We start from the raw sequence: 19782 nt of genomic DNA on the forward strand, positions 1-19782 counted from the left end.
ACTTAACCCCTTAAGGACGGGGCCCATTTTCGTTTTTGCGTTTTCAGTTTTTCCTCCTTGTGTTTAAAAGGCACTTGCATTTTTCCACCTAGAAACCCATATGAGCCCTTATTTTTTGTGTCACTAATTGTACTTTGCTTTTACCGTGCGAGATCAGGAATGTGATTAATTAATAGTTCGGGCGATTACGCACGCGGCGATACCAAACATGTTTATTTATTTATTTATTTGTTTACTTTTATTTAAAACCTGGGAAAAGGGGGGTGATTCAGACTTTTATTAGGGGAGGGGGCTTTTTACTATAAACAACACTTTTTTCTTTTTTTTTTTACACATATACTAGAAGCCCCCCTAGGGGACTTCTAGTATATATACTTTGATCTCTCATTGAGATCTTTGCTGTATAGATATACAGCAAAGATCAATGAGATAGGCACTCGTTTTCTTTCGGCTGCAGCCGGAAACAAACGAGTGCCGAGCCGGGGACATCGCCATCTTGGACGAGTCCCCGGCCGGCATCAGACAGAGAGATCGCTCCGCCGCGACAACGTCCCGGAGGAGCGATCTCCCCCACTAGACACCAGGGAACGGTTGCCTTCGGTAATCGAAGGCAGCTGTCAACTTTGACAGCTGCCTCCGATTAGCTAATTAGCGGGCACGGCGATCAGATCGTGCCCGCTAATAGTGGCGGTCCCGGGCCACACAGGGCACCCGGGACCACTGCGCTTCAAAGCGGGGTCGCCGCGCGGCCCCGCTTTGAAGTGCTAATGAGGACATATGACATACGGGTACGTCATATGTCCTTAACCCCTAGACGACCCAGGGCGTATAGTTACGCCATGGAAGTCTGTCCCCAGATGACCTAGGGCGTAACTGTATGCCCTGGGTGTTTCTCCCGCTATGAAGCGTGCTCCGGAGCAGAGCGCGCTTCATAGCAGGTGGGGGCTGGCTGCAATCAGCAGCCGGGACCTCACCGGCAATGACACGCTGCAGCAATCGCGCTGCCGCGTGTCATTAACTCCGTAAACGCCGCGATCGCGGCGCGACCGCGGCGTTTAAGTGTAAGTGACAGGGGGAGTCCCCTGTCACTTACCGATCGGGACCCCCGCAGTGTGACTGCGGGGATCCCGATCGGTAAAACGGGCCGCCGGAGGTCTCTCACCTGCCTCCGTGCGGTCCGATCGGCGCTCTGCTACACTAAGCCTGCACAGGCAGGCTCAATGAGCAGATCGCCGATAACACTGATCAATGCTATGCCTATGGCATAGCAATCATCAGTGTAGAAATCAAACTAATCTATGTAAAAGTCCCCCAAAGGGACTTCAAATGTGTAAAAAAAAAAAAATTAAAAACACTAACACACTACCCCAAAACCCCTCCCCCAATAAAAGTTGAAATCACCCCCCTTTCCCATTATATAAATAAAACATATAAAAATAAATAAACAAATAAACATATAATATACCGTAGCATGCGTAATTGTCCGATCTATTAAAATATAACAAGCGTCATTGCGAACCGTAAACGGCGTAGACGAAAAGAGGGAAAAAAGTGCGCAGATTACCGATTTTATGTTACATTATATATAAAAAAAATTAATAAAAAGTGATCAAAACGTCCGATCTTCACAAATATGGTATTAATAAAAACTAGAGATCATGGCGGAAAAAATGACGCCCCATACAGCCCCGTAAGTGAAAAAATAAAACCGTTATAAGCGTCACAATAGGCCCATTTTATTTATAATTAATTGCCAAAAAAAAGGATTTCATTTAAAAAAAATATATAACATTAGAGAATCTGCGTAAACCTGCATATGGTTGTGTTCGGGCTGACCTATAGAATAATAGTATCATGTCGCTGTTACCATATAGTGCATTACGTAGACACAGGAACCCCCCAAACGTTACCATATTGCATTCTTTTTTGCGATTTCACCAATTTATATCTTCATAAATAATATATTTGGAATTCCATCATACATGTTATGGTAAAATGAATGACGCCATTACACAGTACAACTATTCCTGTAACAAATAAGCCCTTACATGGCCTTGTAGATAAAAAACTGAAAGTGTTGGAGCTCTTAGAAGGGGAGGAGGGGAAAACGGAAACACTAAGATCAAAATTTGCGCGGTCCACTGGGTCATTTTGGGCCTGGTCCTCAAAGGGTTAAGAGGTTTAAGCGTAACTGTCATGTTTTTTTTTTATTGCAGAAATCAGTAGTATAAGCTATTTTAAGAAACTCTGTAATAGGTTTTATCAGCCAAAAAAGCCTCCTTCTGTACTCAAGAAGCAATCTCCCAGCCTCCCCCCTGACTTCTTATCTGTGCATTATCAGGCAAACACGTCTTCATTATAGAGAAGCCAGTGAAGATGGGCTCTGCTCTCTCCATTCTTTCCTTATGGAGGGGGGAGGGGCCGAGGGAGATGAGGGAGCAGGAAGAGGTGACATGAAGGTCAGCTGTTTGTAGACTCTCTGGGCACCTAAAACGCAGGATTCTGGGGTCAGAAAGGTCAGTGCTTATCTATCAACTTACTGAGAGAAGATTGCAGGGTGTTGTGCTGTGCAAGACTGCTCCGTGCTCAGTCACTCCTAACAGCCCCTCCCCTCTCCATAGCCACATAATGGACAGAGAAATCCTGCTGCTTCTGAAGGGAGGGGGGAGGCTGGGAGATTGCTTTTTCAGTCCAGAAGGAAATTCTTTTAGTACATAAAACCTATTAGTTTCTTAAAATCGCTTGTACTGTTGATATTTAATGTTTTCAGAAAAATGACCCTGAAATGACAGTTACGCTTTAAAGGGTCACCATTGTTTCAAACAACTTACTTCCATGCACCAGCCAGGTGATTCCTGACATATAAGTAAATCACCTCAGTCTTGGTCATTAGGGTCTCACTTCACCATAAACTGCTCTCCTCTGCCTGTTCTGAGGGGAATTTTGTCTCTTGCGGTAGATAGACCAAGAGGTAATACAGGAAGCGTTCGTGTGCTGCTGTTATTTCACTGATTTATGCAATTTGCAAACTCTATAAAACAAGGCATAACATGCCTGTTAGCACCATCTTTTGACTTTCTGGCTCCATATCAAACCATCCACTACAGTTTTTAATGTGAGACTACCATAATTTTATAGACAATCATCTTGGATAACTCATGCATAAATTTGACTTTTTAGCATATGGCTCGTATGTTTTGTAATAGTGGTACGTCCGCTGGGGCCCCGCTCTGAACGCCACTGCTCCCGACTGCTATCTGTAGCCGGGGAACACCTCAGGACCCGTGCCGGCTAATTAAGCATTTCAATGCAGCTGTCTAACCTGACAGCTGCATTGAAATGCTTTGTACCTGTAGTCCCTGGTGTCTAGTGGGTCGGATCCCCCCTCCCCCCGAGATGCAGTAGCGGGGGAAGATCAGTTCTTCTGGCCGAGCTGGGCCTCAGCGTCGCAATGATGCTGATCCCGGCTCGGCAACATATTGCTCTGGTCTGCAGCAGGCCAAAGCAATATATGACCGATCTAATGGATCTTTGCAGTGTATATACACAGCATTGATCTCTATGAGAGATCAGTGCTGTGTATATACAAGTCCCCCAGGGGGACTTCTAGTTAGTGTAAAAGAAAAAGTAAAAAAGTGTTTTTATTAATAAAAAATCCCCTCCTCTAATAAAAGTCCAAATCCCCCCCCCTTTTCCCATTTTATAAATATAAATAAATAAATAAACAAATAAACAAACATATTTGGTATCGGCACGCACGTAATTGCCCGAACTATTAAGTTATCACATTCCTGATCTCGTACGGTAAACGGCGTAAGCGCAAAAGAATTCAAAAGTGCATTTTTGGTTGCATTAAATCCAGAAAAAATGGAATAAAAAGTGATCAAAAAGTCGCATATGTGCAAACAAGGTACTGATTGAAAGTACAGATCATGGCGCAAAAATGACACCTCATAGAGCCACATAGACCAAAAAATAAAAGGGTTATAAGGATGGGAATAGAGCAATTTTAAACACATTTAGTTCTTTTTAAAAGATTTTAATTTTTTAAAAGCCATCAAATAATATAAAAATTTTGCAAGTTACATATCGTTGTAATTGTACTGATGTGAGGAACATGTCAGTTTTACCATAGGGCAAACTCCCTGAAATCAAAACAAATTCCTTTTTTTTTTCAATTTGACAGTGCAAATGATTTTTTTCCGCTTTCGCAGCATATTTCATTGAAAAATAATGCCTGTAATTGCAAAGTACAATTGGTTTCACAAAAAATAAGGGCTCAAATGGGTCTCTAGGTGAATAAATGCAAGCCCTATGGCCTTTTGAACATAAAGTGAAAAAAGCAAAAGTGCAAAAACGAAAATTGGCTTTGACCTTAAGGGGTTAATCAAGTGTGGAATCTTGACTTTAATATAGACATAAGAAGTGTTGGTTCAAGTTTGCAAAAAAAATTATAAAAATTGGACAGTAGAAGATCAGAAAAAGGTAATTTGGAGTGACAAGGTAAAAGTCAATTAATTCGGCTCTGATGGGTGCAAATGGGTCTGGAAGAATGGAAAGAAGGGAAAAGGGGGCTAACAAATTGAGGAATTGAAGGAACTGTCAAGTTTGAGAAAGGAAGCCTGATAGCATTGGGTTGTTTTACAGCCAAGAGCCTTGGATACTTGACCAGGATTGATGGTGGGCTCAATGCTAAGCTGTGTGTGAGTATCCTACAAGATGAGTAACTTTATACAGTTGAGTACTATGCATTTAAAAAAGGTGATAAAGTAATCCAGTAATCCAAAAAGAAATGGTTCAGTGACAATGAAGTAGAGTTGCGGTGTGGTAATGTTATTTGGCAAGAGTATGTTGGCATTTTTCAGTCACTGTGCTCGTGGTGTAGCATTATTATTTGGCCCCCATATATTTTGAATCCTACAAAAACGGACCAAACTATAAAATTGAATCATATAAACAGCTTTATTAATCAACAATTTTAAAATACATAATGTAGATGAACTGGTTAAAAAGAGCCAATGGCCGCACACACAAAGAACAACCACCCATAGGACAAGTAAATCAATTAGTAAAGGAACAGTATAGTGTAAACAGTAGGCAATGGATCATGTTAAATATTGCACAGTGGACTATATTCCAAGAGACACATTGCATGAACCCCCAGCCTTTAAAGTGCAAGTAGTAATTGCAAATAGCCCTGGTCCTTAGTTGTAGCCAAACTGGAGGTGAAAGAAAGTACTATATATATTACCCGTGGTATGGATGTGTGCACGTCCCCCTCCAACGCAGGGTTCACGCAGAGCTTTTTCCAGGAGGTCATATATTTTGGTATATACCGTAGTATTATCATACATACTGTATGTGTGTGTGTGTGTTGGGGGGGGGGGGTACGAGGAGTTAGGAGGTAGTGGGAAAACATTTTTTAATGACCTAGCAATACAGGCTGTGGGCCCAAGGTACGGCAGTCTGACTCTGTGTACAAGGATGAACTACTGCTTTGGAGTGGGTTAGGGTAGCTATGTTTGGAATAGATTAGGGTGGCTTAATTTTTTTTGTAGTGAAAGTGTACTAGAGAAGCTTCTGCCTTAACAAAGAAAGAGACTCTATGTCTTTCTAAAACGTAGTAGTTAGAGATGAGCGAACCGGGTTCAGGTTCGAGTCGATCCGAACCCGAACGTTCGGCATTTGATTAGCGGGGGCTGCTGAACTTGGATAAAGCTCTAAGGTTGTCTGGAAAACATGGATACAGCCAATGACTATATCCATGATTTCCACATAGCCTTAGGGCTTTATCCAAGTTCAGCAGCCACCGCTAATCAAATGCCGAAAGTTCGGGTTCGGATCAACTCGAGCATGCTCGAGGTTCGCTCATCTCTAGTAGTAATCTTTTCAAGTTGACGTTGACTGGAGTCTACAGAACTAGGTTATTGTCTTCCATGGTGTAACTGTTGCAGTCACATAAGACTGTTTTGATTTATCAAGAGACATACATGTGCCTTTTAGTAAATCCAGTGTAAGGGTAGCTTCACAGATCCGCAGCAAATTTGACTAAATAACTGAACACAGCATCAAATCTGCAACATCAAATCTGCTGCGGATTGAAACTACAGGACCAGAAGGCATTTTAAGTTGACCTGCGAGGCAAATGTCTTTTGTTTTATTTTGGTTTTGGCATGTTGGTTGTTTGGTTAACAGGGAAATTTTTCTAGATACTTACCTTTTGCCTGAAACAGCAAGTGACAGATTCCCTTTAAGGTGGGGAAGCATTCCAGCTTGCAGCTTTTTAGAAGCTTAGAGAAGCCTTATTGAGGCTTCACATTATAGAATACAAGCACTTCTTCTACATCATGGAGGCACAGCTGGACAAGTAAAAGGTACCATGTATCTCCTTGACCTAACAGTTATTTAACAGTGTCAGCAGTTTGGACCGTAAATTACAGCTGACAGATTCCCTTTTAATTTCCTGCATTCTTCACTAGCTCCTCTCTTTGCCTCTTTTAGTTGGTCCTTATTTATTCAAGACTACATTTTCGTCAGTTAAAAAATTTCAACACTATTGCCACTTTTTGTGATCAAAGAGTTAATTCTGTATGTTTGAAGTGATTTGTAAGCCAACTGTGCCTGTATTCCAGCAAAGTAGACATTTAATAGTGAAGGTTTTATCTCCCTGGCTGACTCGGTTCTCACTAGAAACAGGTGCATGAAGTGAACGTGGGCTGCAGTTTTAAGAGCTCTCTTGACTGCTGCTGTAGTTACGCACACTGCTGTGGAAAATAATACCATAGTAAAAGCTTCTCACATTTTGCCAACATGTTTATTTAACTTACTTTAAATGGGCACTGAAACTTAAATGCAGTAAGGCAACAGTCCAGATAAGCTCCATTTCGCTGAGGGAGAACAATTCACTGACATCTGAGAAGCAAGCGAGATCCTGTTTAGAAAAGAAATTTATAGATAAGTTAACTTGCTTAGATTAGACTACTAGAGAGATCAGATAAAGTTTGAATGGGAGTTTTTTTTTTAATGTGACAACTACTACCACCAAGCAAAATGTGCACTTTGTACATGTATAAAACTTCCACAATTTATCCATGGTGCATATCAATACAGTGGTGTGGGCTATGTTTTTACAGCCTTATGTTCATTTTTTTCCTGTTAACTTTTTCTGCCCTTTTTTAGTTTTGGTCCTTTTTTCAGCCCCCTATAGCTCAAAATTAAACTCAAAAGTGTTTAAAGTGACACTGTCACCCCCTATTTGCATTTTGACTGCTCTCCACAGGTGTAAAGGGTAAATGTTACAGCTTTCATTACTTATTTTATATCACACCTCATGGTGCTTCTTCTGGTAAAAAGTTGTTTTTATCATCTGTGGATTGATATATGTGGGCGGGGCCTCGCAGCCTTTGTGCCACATCGCTCTGCCCCTAGCACCACTTATCCCCGCCCCCATCCATGATGTCATTGTTGCATAGGCCCCACCTCCTCAGCAGCCATTGGACGGCCATCCTAAAGCTCTAGGCCCCACCCCTCTAGATTGTCCCACACCAATGGCCGCTGAGGGGGCGAGGCCTATGCGGCGATGATGCCACTGATGGGGGGCTAAGTGGTGCTAGGGGCGGAGCGATGTGGTACAAAGGCAGCGAGGCCCCGCCCTCATATACCAATCCACAGGTGATAAAAACTATTTTTTACCAGAACAAGCACCATGAGGTATAATATAAAATAAGTAATGAAAGCTGTAACATTTACCCTTTACACCCGTGGAGAGGAGTCAAAATGCAAATAGGGGGTGACAGTATCCCTTTAAATAAAGAAAAAGGAGTCCATAAGAAGAAATAGAAAAAAAAACTCTGCTAGAAAAAACTTGAAATGTCTTGAAATCAATTGAAAAAAATGTGTATTATTCTGATAGTGGAACGTCACCTTCTGCTGCTGATACCATGCCTGATGATAAAAAAAGAATATGCATTATTCATTTGTACATCCAGCATCCATAAAGAACAAAATGGAATCAAGTTTTCTCACCATTGAAACTGTTAATTTTATATCTTCTGAAAACATATTAACAACAGTAATCCCAAAGACACACTTTCACCTGTGCATCAGTCTTTCCTCTGTTATTGAATATTGTCTAGATTTATGATAACCTAGAACCTCTTATTTGCTTAGACCCCTACTAGTTACTAAAATGGCAAATGGAGTGAAGCAGTGATCTAAGAGTGTGCTAGCTCTGAGCTGCCTTTGATTTCTGCAGCTGGTGTACAGACAGCCTCAGATGTACTGGTGCAGGCATTGCGCAACAAATCCAGCAGGTGTAGATTTGTACTATGATTTATGCCTGCGAGCAAACTCATGATAAATAAGGTGCAGGAGGAGGCCACACCTCCTCCCTGCCTTGCAGCTCCTCCCCTTGGCCCGCCCATCAGGCGAGCAGGTGATACAACTGGCGCTTGCCATGGAAAAAGGCGAATATGCCCCTTTTCCATGGCGTATGCCAGGGAAAAATCTTTGTAAATGTCCCCCCAAGTGTTCTAAAAAAGAGAAAATAAATCCAACGTGACCAGTTGTTCCTTTTTGCTACATGAAATAAAATCCATTGAGATGTATTCTTAGGACAAATGTAACATTAGTTTCTTTTTTTTCAGTTTCTAGTATACCACTGATCAGACAACTTTCAATCTATAGCCATTGTCTTAGCAGATTCCAGACTTATCAAACTGTCGGACACAAAATACTGGAGGGATTTTCCTATAGCAACCGACCACAGTTTAACTTTCACTTTACTAGTGCTCAAAGATGAGCTATGTTTGATTGCTATGGGCAAATTATTCCAGTTTGTGAGCAGAACTAGAACTTACTATCATACTCATGATAGTGTCAGTCTGTTCTTCGAGAGAGGTCTGTAAAAAGATTTCTCTGGAAATCTGCTAGAGAATAGATATTGGTGATAGTGGTGGCAGCGGTTGTGGGGGGTTTCCCCAGTTTAGTTTTCATCAATCTATTTTCTATATTTAGAGACTAAATTACTTTTCAGAAAAGATAAATTTCAAAAACACACAAAAATTCTTTAAAGTATTTTAAAAATGTGCCTTTTGATAAAAATGTTATGATGTGGGCTGGCAATTCCTTTTGAATATTGTACATTTATGCCGGAGAAGTAATTAACAGCTTCTAATCGGCAAAGGTCAGAGTTCTCCTTCAGTCAAGTGTCTTATTCATTTTTTCACGTCTGTGTTCTGTCAGCTGGTGAACACAATGCTGTAATTCATTAGGCAACACTATTCAGAAGAATATAGCACATTAAAGTGTGCTGAGCATCTGGTTTAAAAATGCTGTTTAATGATAGATTATAGGAGAGTGAAACCGCATTTGTGTGTTAATATTGTACAGTCTTCAGTTTTTACTTGGCTGAATGTACTTACTGTACAGATGTCTAATAGTCAGTAGCAGTGGTAGAGTGACAGTGGTCTAAACCCTCGGGCAACAGAGGTCATGGGCTCCTTATTAACATCACAGCCTTCTTACTTTATCCTTAGACTTGGGTTAAAGGGGTTTTGTGGACTTTAAATTATGTCAGTTTGTCAGAATAGACCATAAATCATTGGTGTGATCACTGAATGAAGAAGCTACAGAGCTTAAAGGGGTTATCCAGCGCTACAAAAACATGACCACTTTCCCCCTACTGTTGTCTCCAAATTGGGCGGGGTTTTGAAACTCAGTTCCATTGAAGTAAATGGAGCTTAATTGCAAACCGCACCTGACCTGGAGACAACAGTAGGTGGAAAAGTGGCCATGTTTTTGTATTGCTGGATAACCCCTTTAATAGGGTACAGTGACCCCTTCAGACACATACATGTGGTACTGCAGATCAGTTTTGAAGCAGTTGTGTAACAAAGAAAAAAATGGTCTAAACCAATGCATTGGCAGGAAGCCGGGGGTGGGGGTTGGTGGTGATCCCATCCCACTACTTGACCCCAGGAGAAAATGCTGCAGCATTTAAATTGTTAATTACCAGTGCAGCAGTCGTGTAGTGCTGCCTAATAGCTGCAGCTGGCCTATAGCACTGTGACCCCTCTTGCATCATGAGCCCTCTCTGTACATCCCTTAACCCATAATAACGTCCCTGGACGTAAAAATGGGTTAAGGGGTTATGTGCAGCAAATTGGTATTCCGTTACATGTGCATATAGTCCACACCTGATTTTACCAACTTAAGCAACCCCTTTGATTAATGCAGTTAAAGGCAGTACTCAAGTTTAGAGAGAATTTTTGTTTTTGCAGGCCATAGCGCATTCATTTTTTCACCTACCAACCCATATGAGGTCTAATGTTTGCAACACCAATAGTACTTCGTAATGACATACTTAATTTATCCATAAAATATGCCACAAAACCGGGGGAAAAAATGTGAAATTGAAAATAAATTTCTATTTTTCAAATTTTAGGGGGGTTGTCTTTACGTCGCTTGCCATGTGGTGAAACAAATGTTATCTCAAGTCATTACGATTACAATGATACCTCATATAACTTTTATTTACTGCTATTTACTGCTTTAACCCCTAGATGACCCTGGACGACCCTGGGTGGCTGCGCTCTAAACCGCCACGGTCCCGGGTGCCCCATGTAGCCCGGGACCGCGGCTATTAGCGGGCACGGTCCAATCGCTGTGCCCGCTAATTAAGTAATCAGATGCAGTTGTCAAAGTTGCAAAGTTGACAGCTGCATCCGATTACCTTATGCAGCCCTTCCCTGGTGTCTAGAGGGGTGGATCGCTCCTCCGGGAAGTTGTCCCGTTGTCGGCTTGGGCCGTGGTCTGCGCCGTCATGGCGCTGATCCCGGCTCGGCACTGCTGCAGCAGCCGGAAGCAATCCAGTGCCTATCTCTATATATAACTATACAGCATATACAGCATACTATATATATAACTATACAGCATAGATCTCTATGAGAGATCAGTGTGCTTATACTAGTATAAGTGTAAAAAAAAAAAATTTGTTGTTAATAAAAAGCCCCCTCCCCTAATAAAAGTTTCAATCACCCCCCTTTTCCCATGTTATAAATAAAAATAAATAAATAAACATGTTATGCAGCGTCAAATGCGTAATCGCCCAAACTATTAATCACACTCCTGATCTCGCAGGTAAATCACAAAGTGCAAAATTGCGCATTTTTGGTCGCATCAAATCCAGAAAAATTGTAATAAAAAGCGATCAAAAAGTTGCATATGCGCAATCATATGCGATGCGCAATGCGATAGAAAGAACACATCATGCCGCAAAAAATGACACATCACACAGCCCTATAGACCAAAGGATAAAAGCGTTATAAGCCTGGGAATGGAGCGATTTTAAGGAACATATATTTGTTAACAATGGTTTGAATTTTTTACAAGCCATCACATAATATAAAAGTTATACATGTTACATATCGTTGTATATATAACATACATATATACATATATAACAAGTAAACGGCGTAAAAAGAAAATACCCTCCAAATAAAAAAAAATGCGATTTTTTTTTTTCCTGCTTTTGCAGTGTACTTTATGCAAAAATTCAGCCTGTCATTGCAAAGTACAATTAGTGGCGCAAAAAATAAGGGCTCATGTGGGTTTCTAGGTGAAAAAATGCAAGTGCTATGGCCTTTAAGCACAAGGAGGAAAAAACGAAAACGCTAAAATTTTAATTGGCCCGCTCCTCTAAGGGTTAAAATTAACTCTTAAACTATGTTCACATCACATATATACAGTATAATGACATGTTCCTGCAGCTGATATTACCATATTGGCCGCAGGAACATCATTTTATTTTAATTGGAATGCGGGCACATTTGGGTGCTCCTGCAATACAATTAACCATTGAAGTCTATGCACTGTACATCCGTCAGAACGGCCATACACTGTGCGCACAAAGCGGGGATAACGGCATTTTTTCCTGCATTAACGGCTGCAAATAATTGACAGGTCAATTATTTGTGCGGCTGTTGTTCTACATAGACTTCAGAGCAGTGCATTATTTTAAGGCAAGAATGATCGTTCTTTTAATTGCCAACAATGGCCATTCTTGTCTTAAAAAATACACTGTGTGAACATAGCCTTATAATGTTTTTATTTTTTGGTCTATAGTGCTGTGTGAGGGGTGATTTTTGCCATGATCTGTAGTTTTATCAGTAATGTGATATGACCGAAAATCTGCAATTTTAGACTTAAGTGGCTGTTTCTATTTACATTGTTTACCATGCGAGATAAGGAATGTGATACTTTCACTGTTTGGGCAATTCTGCATGCAGTGATAGCAAATATGTGTATTATTTATTATTTAAAAATGGTATAGGGGGAGTGATTTTTAACTTTTATTAAGTAATATATTTTTTTTTAGATTAAAAAAACTTTTTTCCTTTACACATTTTTATAGCACCTTTAAAGAATGTCTATGAGCAATACATAGATTGCTCATAGGCATCAATGCAGTACATATGTACAGCACTGATCCATTATCTCAGCACTTGATTGCTACAGGCTGCTGAAGGCAATAATCTTTATACTTTGTAGGCCTCACACAACATTTTCTAACAAATGAGAGACCACTCTAGCCATGAACCCTGGGGCACTGCCTTGTTGTGGAAATGGGCAGTCTACCCCTTGATCATAGGGTCACTAATGAAACATATTTCCAAACATAAAAAGTAAACACTTTTTTGTAGCATTTTATGTCATAATAAGTTAAAGCAAGGTACCTGCCATTAGTTTCATGCTGCCTGAATCATTGGCTGCATAAAACACTTACATGCCGACCTTTTCACAATAATACATGAGCTGCTCTGAGCTGTTGCACCATTTTAGAAATCACTGTGTTTAGTTTTACCTGGAACTGGGCTGCTAGTCAGTGAGCACAATGAGATGAATCTGAGACAGGAAGTGCCTAGAGTTCTGCATTAAGTTAGAATGAAGACTTATGTAATCTCTTTGCTTTTTTATCATAGGAGACCATCATCAGGGAGTGAAAAATCAAACCCTTCAAAAAGACATAGAGATCGACTAAATGCAGAATTAGATCGGCTGGCGGGCTTGCTGCCCTTTCCCCCAGAAATTATTACAAAGTTGGATAAACTTTCCATACTTCGTCTCAGTGTCAGCTACTTACGTGTGAAAAGTTTCTTCCAAGGTAGGTAAAAGCTGTAGAAATGTATTTCTAAGTCTTCTTTATTTCTTAACTGTGGTAATCTGGTAAGAGCGGGGCAGATACACTGTTGCAAATTGCCAGAATTGGTGCCCACCGCCTTAATTTTGGCTCCTTTGCCCAGTGAGGGTCAGGGCTTCATTGTAAAGGATTGTGGCCTCACCTAATAGGGTGTGTGGCTTATTATTTTACAACTTGCACAAAAATTATGGCACAAAATTCTGATGAAAATTAAGTCAACTAAAAGGCAGTGTTGTGGAAAATGTGTAAATCTGACCAAATTATTTCAGTTTTCAGATGTGCTCAGCAAATTATGTCCACCCTAAAGGCCTAGATGCTTAGATGGCATCTTTAAAGTTTATGCTATGACTAGTATAGTAGTATGACTGTTTGGCTCATTAAAGTATTAAATTCAATGATCCATTGGTTTGCATCGACAAGCGTTTTTTTAAAACCTGTGGCTAAACCATGATACAAAAGGATCCTAGATGGGTGGTGTATAAACAGGTCTGATATTGTTACTGAGCTTTTATTGTTTGTCGGGTGATAAAGAGGTGATACTGAGCACAAAGACAAGACTGCGTATACTGCCATCTGATTGGCTGTGTGTAACTTGGGTGATTCCACTTCCTGCTTCTTCATTCAGTGTTTGGAAAGAAACACCTTCACAAGGCTAAAGGAGAGGCAACATTACAGAAAGCACAACTATATTCAAGGTTAAAACATAATCAATTTCCATGGGACTGAGTGATATAAGTATATAAGTGCTCACACATATATTTGTTTTAGCATTTTAAAACAAGCAAAAGTGATCAAGAAAAGGGCAATGCTTCAAAAACCACTATCCATATGTTCTTCATATAGCAACAGATTTACTTACACATAGGGGCAGATTTATTATTTTAAGTGCAGTAAAACCTGGCTTACATAACTTGTGCCACAATTTTTTGTGTTGGAGGGTAGCTTCACACACACCGTATCGCAGAAGATTTTCTGCTGCAGATACGCAGCAGATTTGATCTAAATAACTGAACACAGCATCAAATCTTCTGCAGATCCTGTATGCGTGAATGCACCCTTAGACACTTTCTTAGACAATGTAGAGAAAGGAATCCCATGATACACTGTGATAAATCTGTTGTGTTTGAAGTCTGTCCATCTATGTTTTTACTAGGAATTAGATGGCTTTATTAACCCCCCCCCCTTAAATGTTACAAAATGCCCAATGGATAGATAGATAGATAGATAGATAGATAGATAGATAGATAGCCTTAAAGGGAAACTATCAGCAGGTTCATGCCTGAGCCGGTCTTCTTTCCTTAGTCATTCTAGCTGTTTTTGATAATTTTAAGCAAATAGAAATATGTAAATTAACATGTTGGAAGCACTGGGAAGGTGTTCCTCGGCCCCCAGATCACCATTTGGTTCGCTCACCAACTCCTTCAGTCACGCCTACCTAAAGACCGATCTGCTTATTCATAATTGAATATGCATAGATAGGTGTGACTAAAGGAGGGTACGAGTGGGCCAAACGGTGCTCTGGTGGGGCTGAGGAATGCCCCCCGTGCTCCTAATCTGCTAATTTACCTATTTCTGTTTGATTACAGTTCTCAAAAACGGCTAGATGGGCTAAGGAAAGAAGACCGGCGCTGGAAAGATGAAGAAGACTGTGATAAGTGGGATCCTCTCCCAGCTCTGTGTCAGTAATATCAGTCAGGCTCCATAGACTTACATGGGCAATCAGTCGAAGCCTATAAAAACTTTAGACATCATGGGGGAGATTTATTAAACACAGTGTAAAGTGAAACTGGCTCAGTTGCCCCTAGCACAGAATCAGATTCCACCTTTCATTCCTCACAGACTCTTTGGAAAATTAAGGGGGAATCTGATTGGTTGCTAGGGGCAGCTGAGCCAGTTTCACTTTATACCATGTTTGATAAATCTCTCCTCGTGTCTCTATGACATGTCAAAAGTTTTCACAAATGACAATGACACTAAATATTCTGTAGAAAAATAAGGCTCAGGGGATGGGTTTCAGAATGACTTTTTCAGATGTTCTTAGTTATTTCTTGAAATGATACAGTCTCTGCAATGGAAGGCCAATGTCTTTCTGAAGAACAGACACAACTTGCTTTAGGTTTGTTATTTATTATAGTCTGCATTAAGAAAGCCACCATTCTCAAATACTAAAGCATATGAAATTAAGTATTAAAACATGAGTTAACTTTGCTTTAATTTCTATTTTACACCCATTTCACCCATTTATGTTGCTGATTTTTGCATGTGATAAGTATATCAAATATCAGATTCTACCTTCCATTTTTTCAAAGAGTCTGTGAGGAATGAAAGGTGGAATCTGATTGGTTGCTAGGGGCAACTCAGCCAGTTTCACTTTACACCAGTTTGATAAATCTCCACCTATGTGTTTGATGGAAGCCTAAGGCTATATTTATACACTGTCTTTATTTGGCTGCTTGAAGCCCTTCTTTTAGGACAGCCGTTACTGGTGAGGCCAGTTATTATTATTTGTTATTTTTACAATCACCAGCCGTCCAACGGCCAACAAAGTTGGTGTGTGAACATAGCCTAACCCAGTTTAACACTTTTTTCTGCATTTCCGTGTGACTAATGGAGTCTGACAGATTTCTATCACAGTGCCCAACATTTTCTTAAAATCTTCAACAGCAGCTTCTAATAAAACCTGGATGTGAACCTAGGCGAAACCTTTTTCTAAAAAATCAAGTTTTTACATTAAAAACACACATTTTTAATTTTAGGTTAGGTTTATTTCTTTAATGTTCTCTGCTGTTATCTGAATTAGAAAACAAAAAACCCTAGATACCCTCATTGGAAACAATGGGATGAAGTTTGCAAGCGTGTCTCCACAAATATTGCAATGTATTATTCACAGAATCATCCACATGGATTTTTCTCCTTCCTGACCATAGCCTAAGGCTAGGGCTACATGATAGCTTGGGCAGTGACACAGGTTGCACAGCCGAAGATCACTTTGCCGGGCTGCGTGAATCATGTAGCATTGCAGTGAAAGAAAGTGAATTGGGTCACATTATGATGCATAAACCATATAGTATGAGTTGCCATGTAGCCCTAGCTAGAGGCAGATAACACTTCCCTCCATGAGCACAAAAAAGACACTGCAGTTTTTAATGAAGTCTTTAGAGTCAAAATCAAATGTGGATCCAACAATATAAAATATGTCCTTCCTTTGTATGTCTCATTACTTTTAAATCAACTTTTTAACTTCGGCTCAAAAGTTGAATGAAAAACTGCAACTTTTCAAGCCACAGTGTAAAAATAGCCATGCTTTTATATTTCTACCATTATGATTATTGCTGGTATCATACTTTCCTCCAGCATCCTGGTATTTGTTTTACTTCTTACATTCTGTATGTTCACTTTGATTCAAACACTTCTTCTATAACATTCCCTTCCAATTATCTGTTGTCCAATACTGTCTGTCTTATTTTGCCCATTTGAAACTATATGAAAACTAAAAATAGTAGACTTTTTTCTTTGCATTTTATTAGGCACGGGGTTCATAAGACATGTTTGCTTGTCATAACACAACTCTAATGGCTGTACTGTAAGGCTATGTTCACACAATGTATTGAACAATGGCCATTGTTCCCCAGCAGCTGCGCAAAAAATTAACTTGTCAATTATTTGCGTTCAAACGTGTGAACATAGCCTTACAGAGAAATAATGCCCCCTTTAACTGACACCTCTTTAATTATCTAGTCACACTACTGTATTGTCAGCCTGAGCCCTGTGGACTGCATACCAATAACAGATTAGAAACCCATAAGGGGAGTGCAGGATAACCTACCCCATTTGGGGTGATTTTTTCTGTTTTAGGCTATGTTCACACATCGTTTTTTACTGCATGGGTGGCATTGCTGGAAAGGATGATGGCAGGACTGGGCACTGGACCCTGCAACTGAGGACTAGAGTGTGTGGCCAGGGCAACTGTGTGCCCAGAAGCTGCTGCTGCTCCTGGCACAGTTGTGGTGCCAGTATCCCTGTCCCCCAGGATAATACTATTGCCCGTCTCACGAGAATTGGGAAGGCTGCAGTGTATTTATTGTGGCGCATTGGGGCAGCTAGAACATGGGACAAGGGAAGTCAGGACACTGAGGGAAAAGGGGCGCCAGGACACTGAGGGACACGGGGTGCCAGAGGGACACTGAGCATCCCCAGGGCAGAGGGGAACACTGTCCCACTGTGAGACAGGCAATAGTATTATCCTGGGGCACGGTGATACCAGCACCACAACTGTGCCAGGGCCAGCAGCAGCGGGGCACATAGTTGCTCTGGTCACACACTATAGTCCTCAGTAGCAGGGTCCAGTGCCCAGTCCTGCCATCCCCTCTCCAGCAGCCCCCGCACAACTCCAGTGGGTCATGACGTCACCATTTTAGCAAAACTACAAGACTTTAGGCAGTAGACAGTGAAGGAAAAAAGCACTTTATAAGCCTTTCCCGTAATAAGTGTATATTGCTAATTTGTATAACTTTTGGGGGGGCAATACAATACTTTAATAAAATGTTGGCCAGACTTCTCCTTAAACAAATAAGTACCACCAATTTTGTCTATGTGTGTACTGCCCCATGGGCCACTCTCTCATATGCTCCAGTTGCCTTCCATACCTCCCAACTTTTGCTGGGAGGAAAGAGGGACAGTCACAGCAATGTGCCACGCCCCCCATAGCCACATCACCTATCTATATGATAAAAATGAAAGTCTGTCTGTCTGTCTGCCTGTCCCATATAGACTTCCAAATGCCTGAACCGTTTGACCCCAAATTTGGCCCACAGGTGCCAAGAAAGGTTAGAGCGAAGGTCCCGTCTCTGTCAGATTACAGGAGGGGAGGGGGAAGAGAGCCTCATAGAAATGAATGGGAGAATCTCCACACTGCACACACAGGGGGTATAATTAGTGCTGCAGCTCTCCAGCAAAAACGGTAGTTGGAAGCCTTAGCAACCAATAGGATTACTACTTTCATTTTCAAAGGAAGCTGGAATCTGATTGGTTGCTAGGGCCAGCTGCCTCACAACAGATCCACAGAAATAAATACAGTAAGGGTGCCTTCACACCTACCGGATCCGCATCCGATTTTACGCTGCGAATTTGCTGCGAAATCCGCTGCGGATCCAGTGTTATTCAACCCTATGACACTACATACTGGCAGCGAGATTGACATCCCGGTGCAAGTATGTAAATTAACCCCCTCGGCGGCCGGAGCGTAACTTACACTGACAGAAGCACCCACCATCCCGCCCGCACAAACCACTGTTAGATCATGCAGGCTCCCCTCCAGTGTGTTCAGCGCTGTGCTGCTGCTACCCGGCACAGCTCCCTCCTCACGGGTCTGGACGCTGCACACACCGCTCCAGCTTGCTTAGGGGGGGGACATCCAGAGCCGTGAGGAGGGAGCCGTGCCCGGCAGCAGCAGCACAGCGCTGAACACACTGGAGCCTGCACGATCTAACAGCGGTCTGTGCGAGTATGTAGTGTCATAGGGTTTAATGACACTGGATCTGCTGCAGATCCGGTAGGTGTGAAGGCACCCTAACAGTGTACATTGTATATACAGTGTATACAGTAAGGGGCTTACCTGCCCTCTACTTGAAGGGGGGAATGTATACAGCATTGGGGCTACATGCAGAAGGGAGTGCATACAGCATGGGGGCTACCTGAAGGGGGGAGTGTATACAGTATGGGGGCTATCTGCAAGGGGGGCAGTGTATACAGTATAGGGGATACCTGCAGGAGGAGTGTATACAGTATGGGGGATACCTGCAGGGGGAGTGTATACAGTATGGGGGTTACCTGCAGGGGGGAGTGTATACAGTATGGGGGCAACCTGCAAGAAGGGAGGGAGTGTATACAGTATGGGGGCTACCTGCAAGGAGGGGTGTATAGAGTATGGGGGCTACCTGCAAGTGGGGGGAGTGTATAGAGTATGGGGGCTGCCCGCAGGGGTAGGGAGTGTATACAGTATGAGGGCTACCTGCGGGGGAGTGTATACAATATGGGGGCTACCTGCAGGGAGGGAGTGTATACAGTATAGGAGAACCTGCGAGGGGGGGAGTGTATACAGTACGGGGGCTACCTGCAGGGGGGGGAGAGTGTATACAGTATTAGAAAATTTGAAACCTCTTCTGTGTTGTCCTCACCTAGGATGAAAGGTAGTGCTAAGAGGGCCAGATTATGATGGTGCAGGATTGTGTTTGCACTTATTATTATAAGCTGCAGGTTTTCTGCACACACACCTTACTTATGGTCTGCAATCAGCGAGGGGTTGGGGGGGGCAAACTACACACTACAGGTATACAGGACCCTAGAACTATACACTACAGGTATATACAGGACCTTCACCAACTATAAACTACATGTATACAGGACCTCCACTAACACTGTCAATGTTGTATATAACCAGGCTCAGCATAACACTACCAATGTTGTACATAACCAGGGTGTATTTAACACTGCCAATGTTGTATATAACCAGGCTGTATATAACACTGCCAGTGTTGCATATAACCAGGCTCAGCATAACACTACCAATGTTGTATATAACCAGG

The 19782-nt window shown here is 41.7% G+C and overlaps 1 protein-coding gene across 1 annotated transcript in view; it reads left to right on the plus strand.

The window, feature by feature from the left end:
- Positions 1 to 19782, plus strand: part of AHRR (aryl hydrocarbon receptor repressor) — a 204714-nt gene that overhangs the window by 11981 nt on the left and 172951 nt on the right. Inside the window, exon 3 of the mRNA XM_069960270.1 lies at positions 12981 to 13162. Within this exon, the coding sequence (XP_069816371.1) occupies positions 12981 to 13162 (182 nt within the window). The remainder of the gene's footprint in view (positions 1 to 12980; positions 13163 to 19782) is intronic.

Source organism: Dendropsophus ebraccatus, chromosome 2, assembly GCF_027789765.1.
Source record: "Dendropsophus ebraccatus isolate aDenEbr1 chromosome 2, aDenEbr1.pat, whole genome shotgun sequence".
Taxonomy (NCBI): Eukaryota; Metazoa; Chordata; class Amphibia; order Anura; family Hylidae; genus Dendropsophus; species Dendropsophus ebraccatus.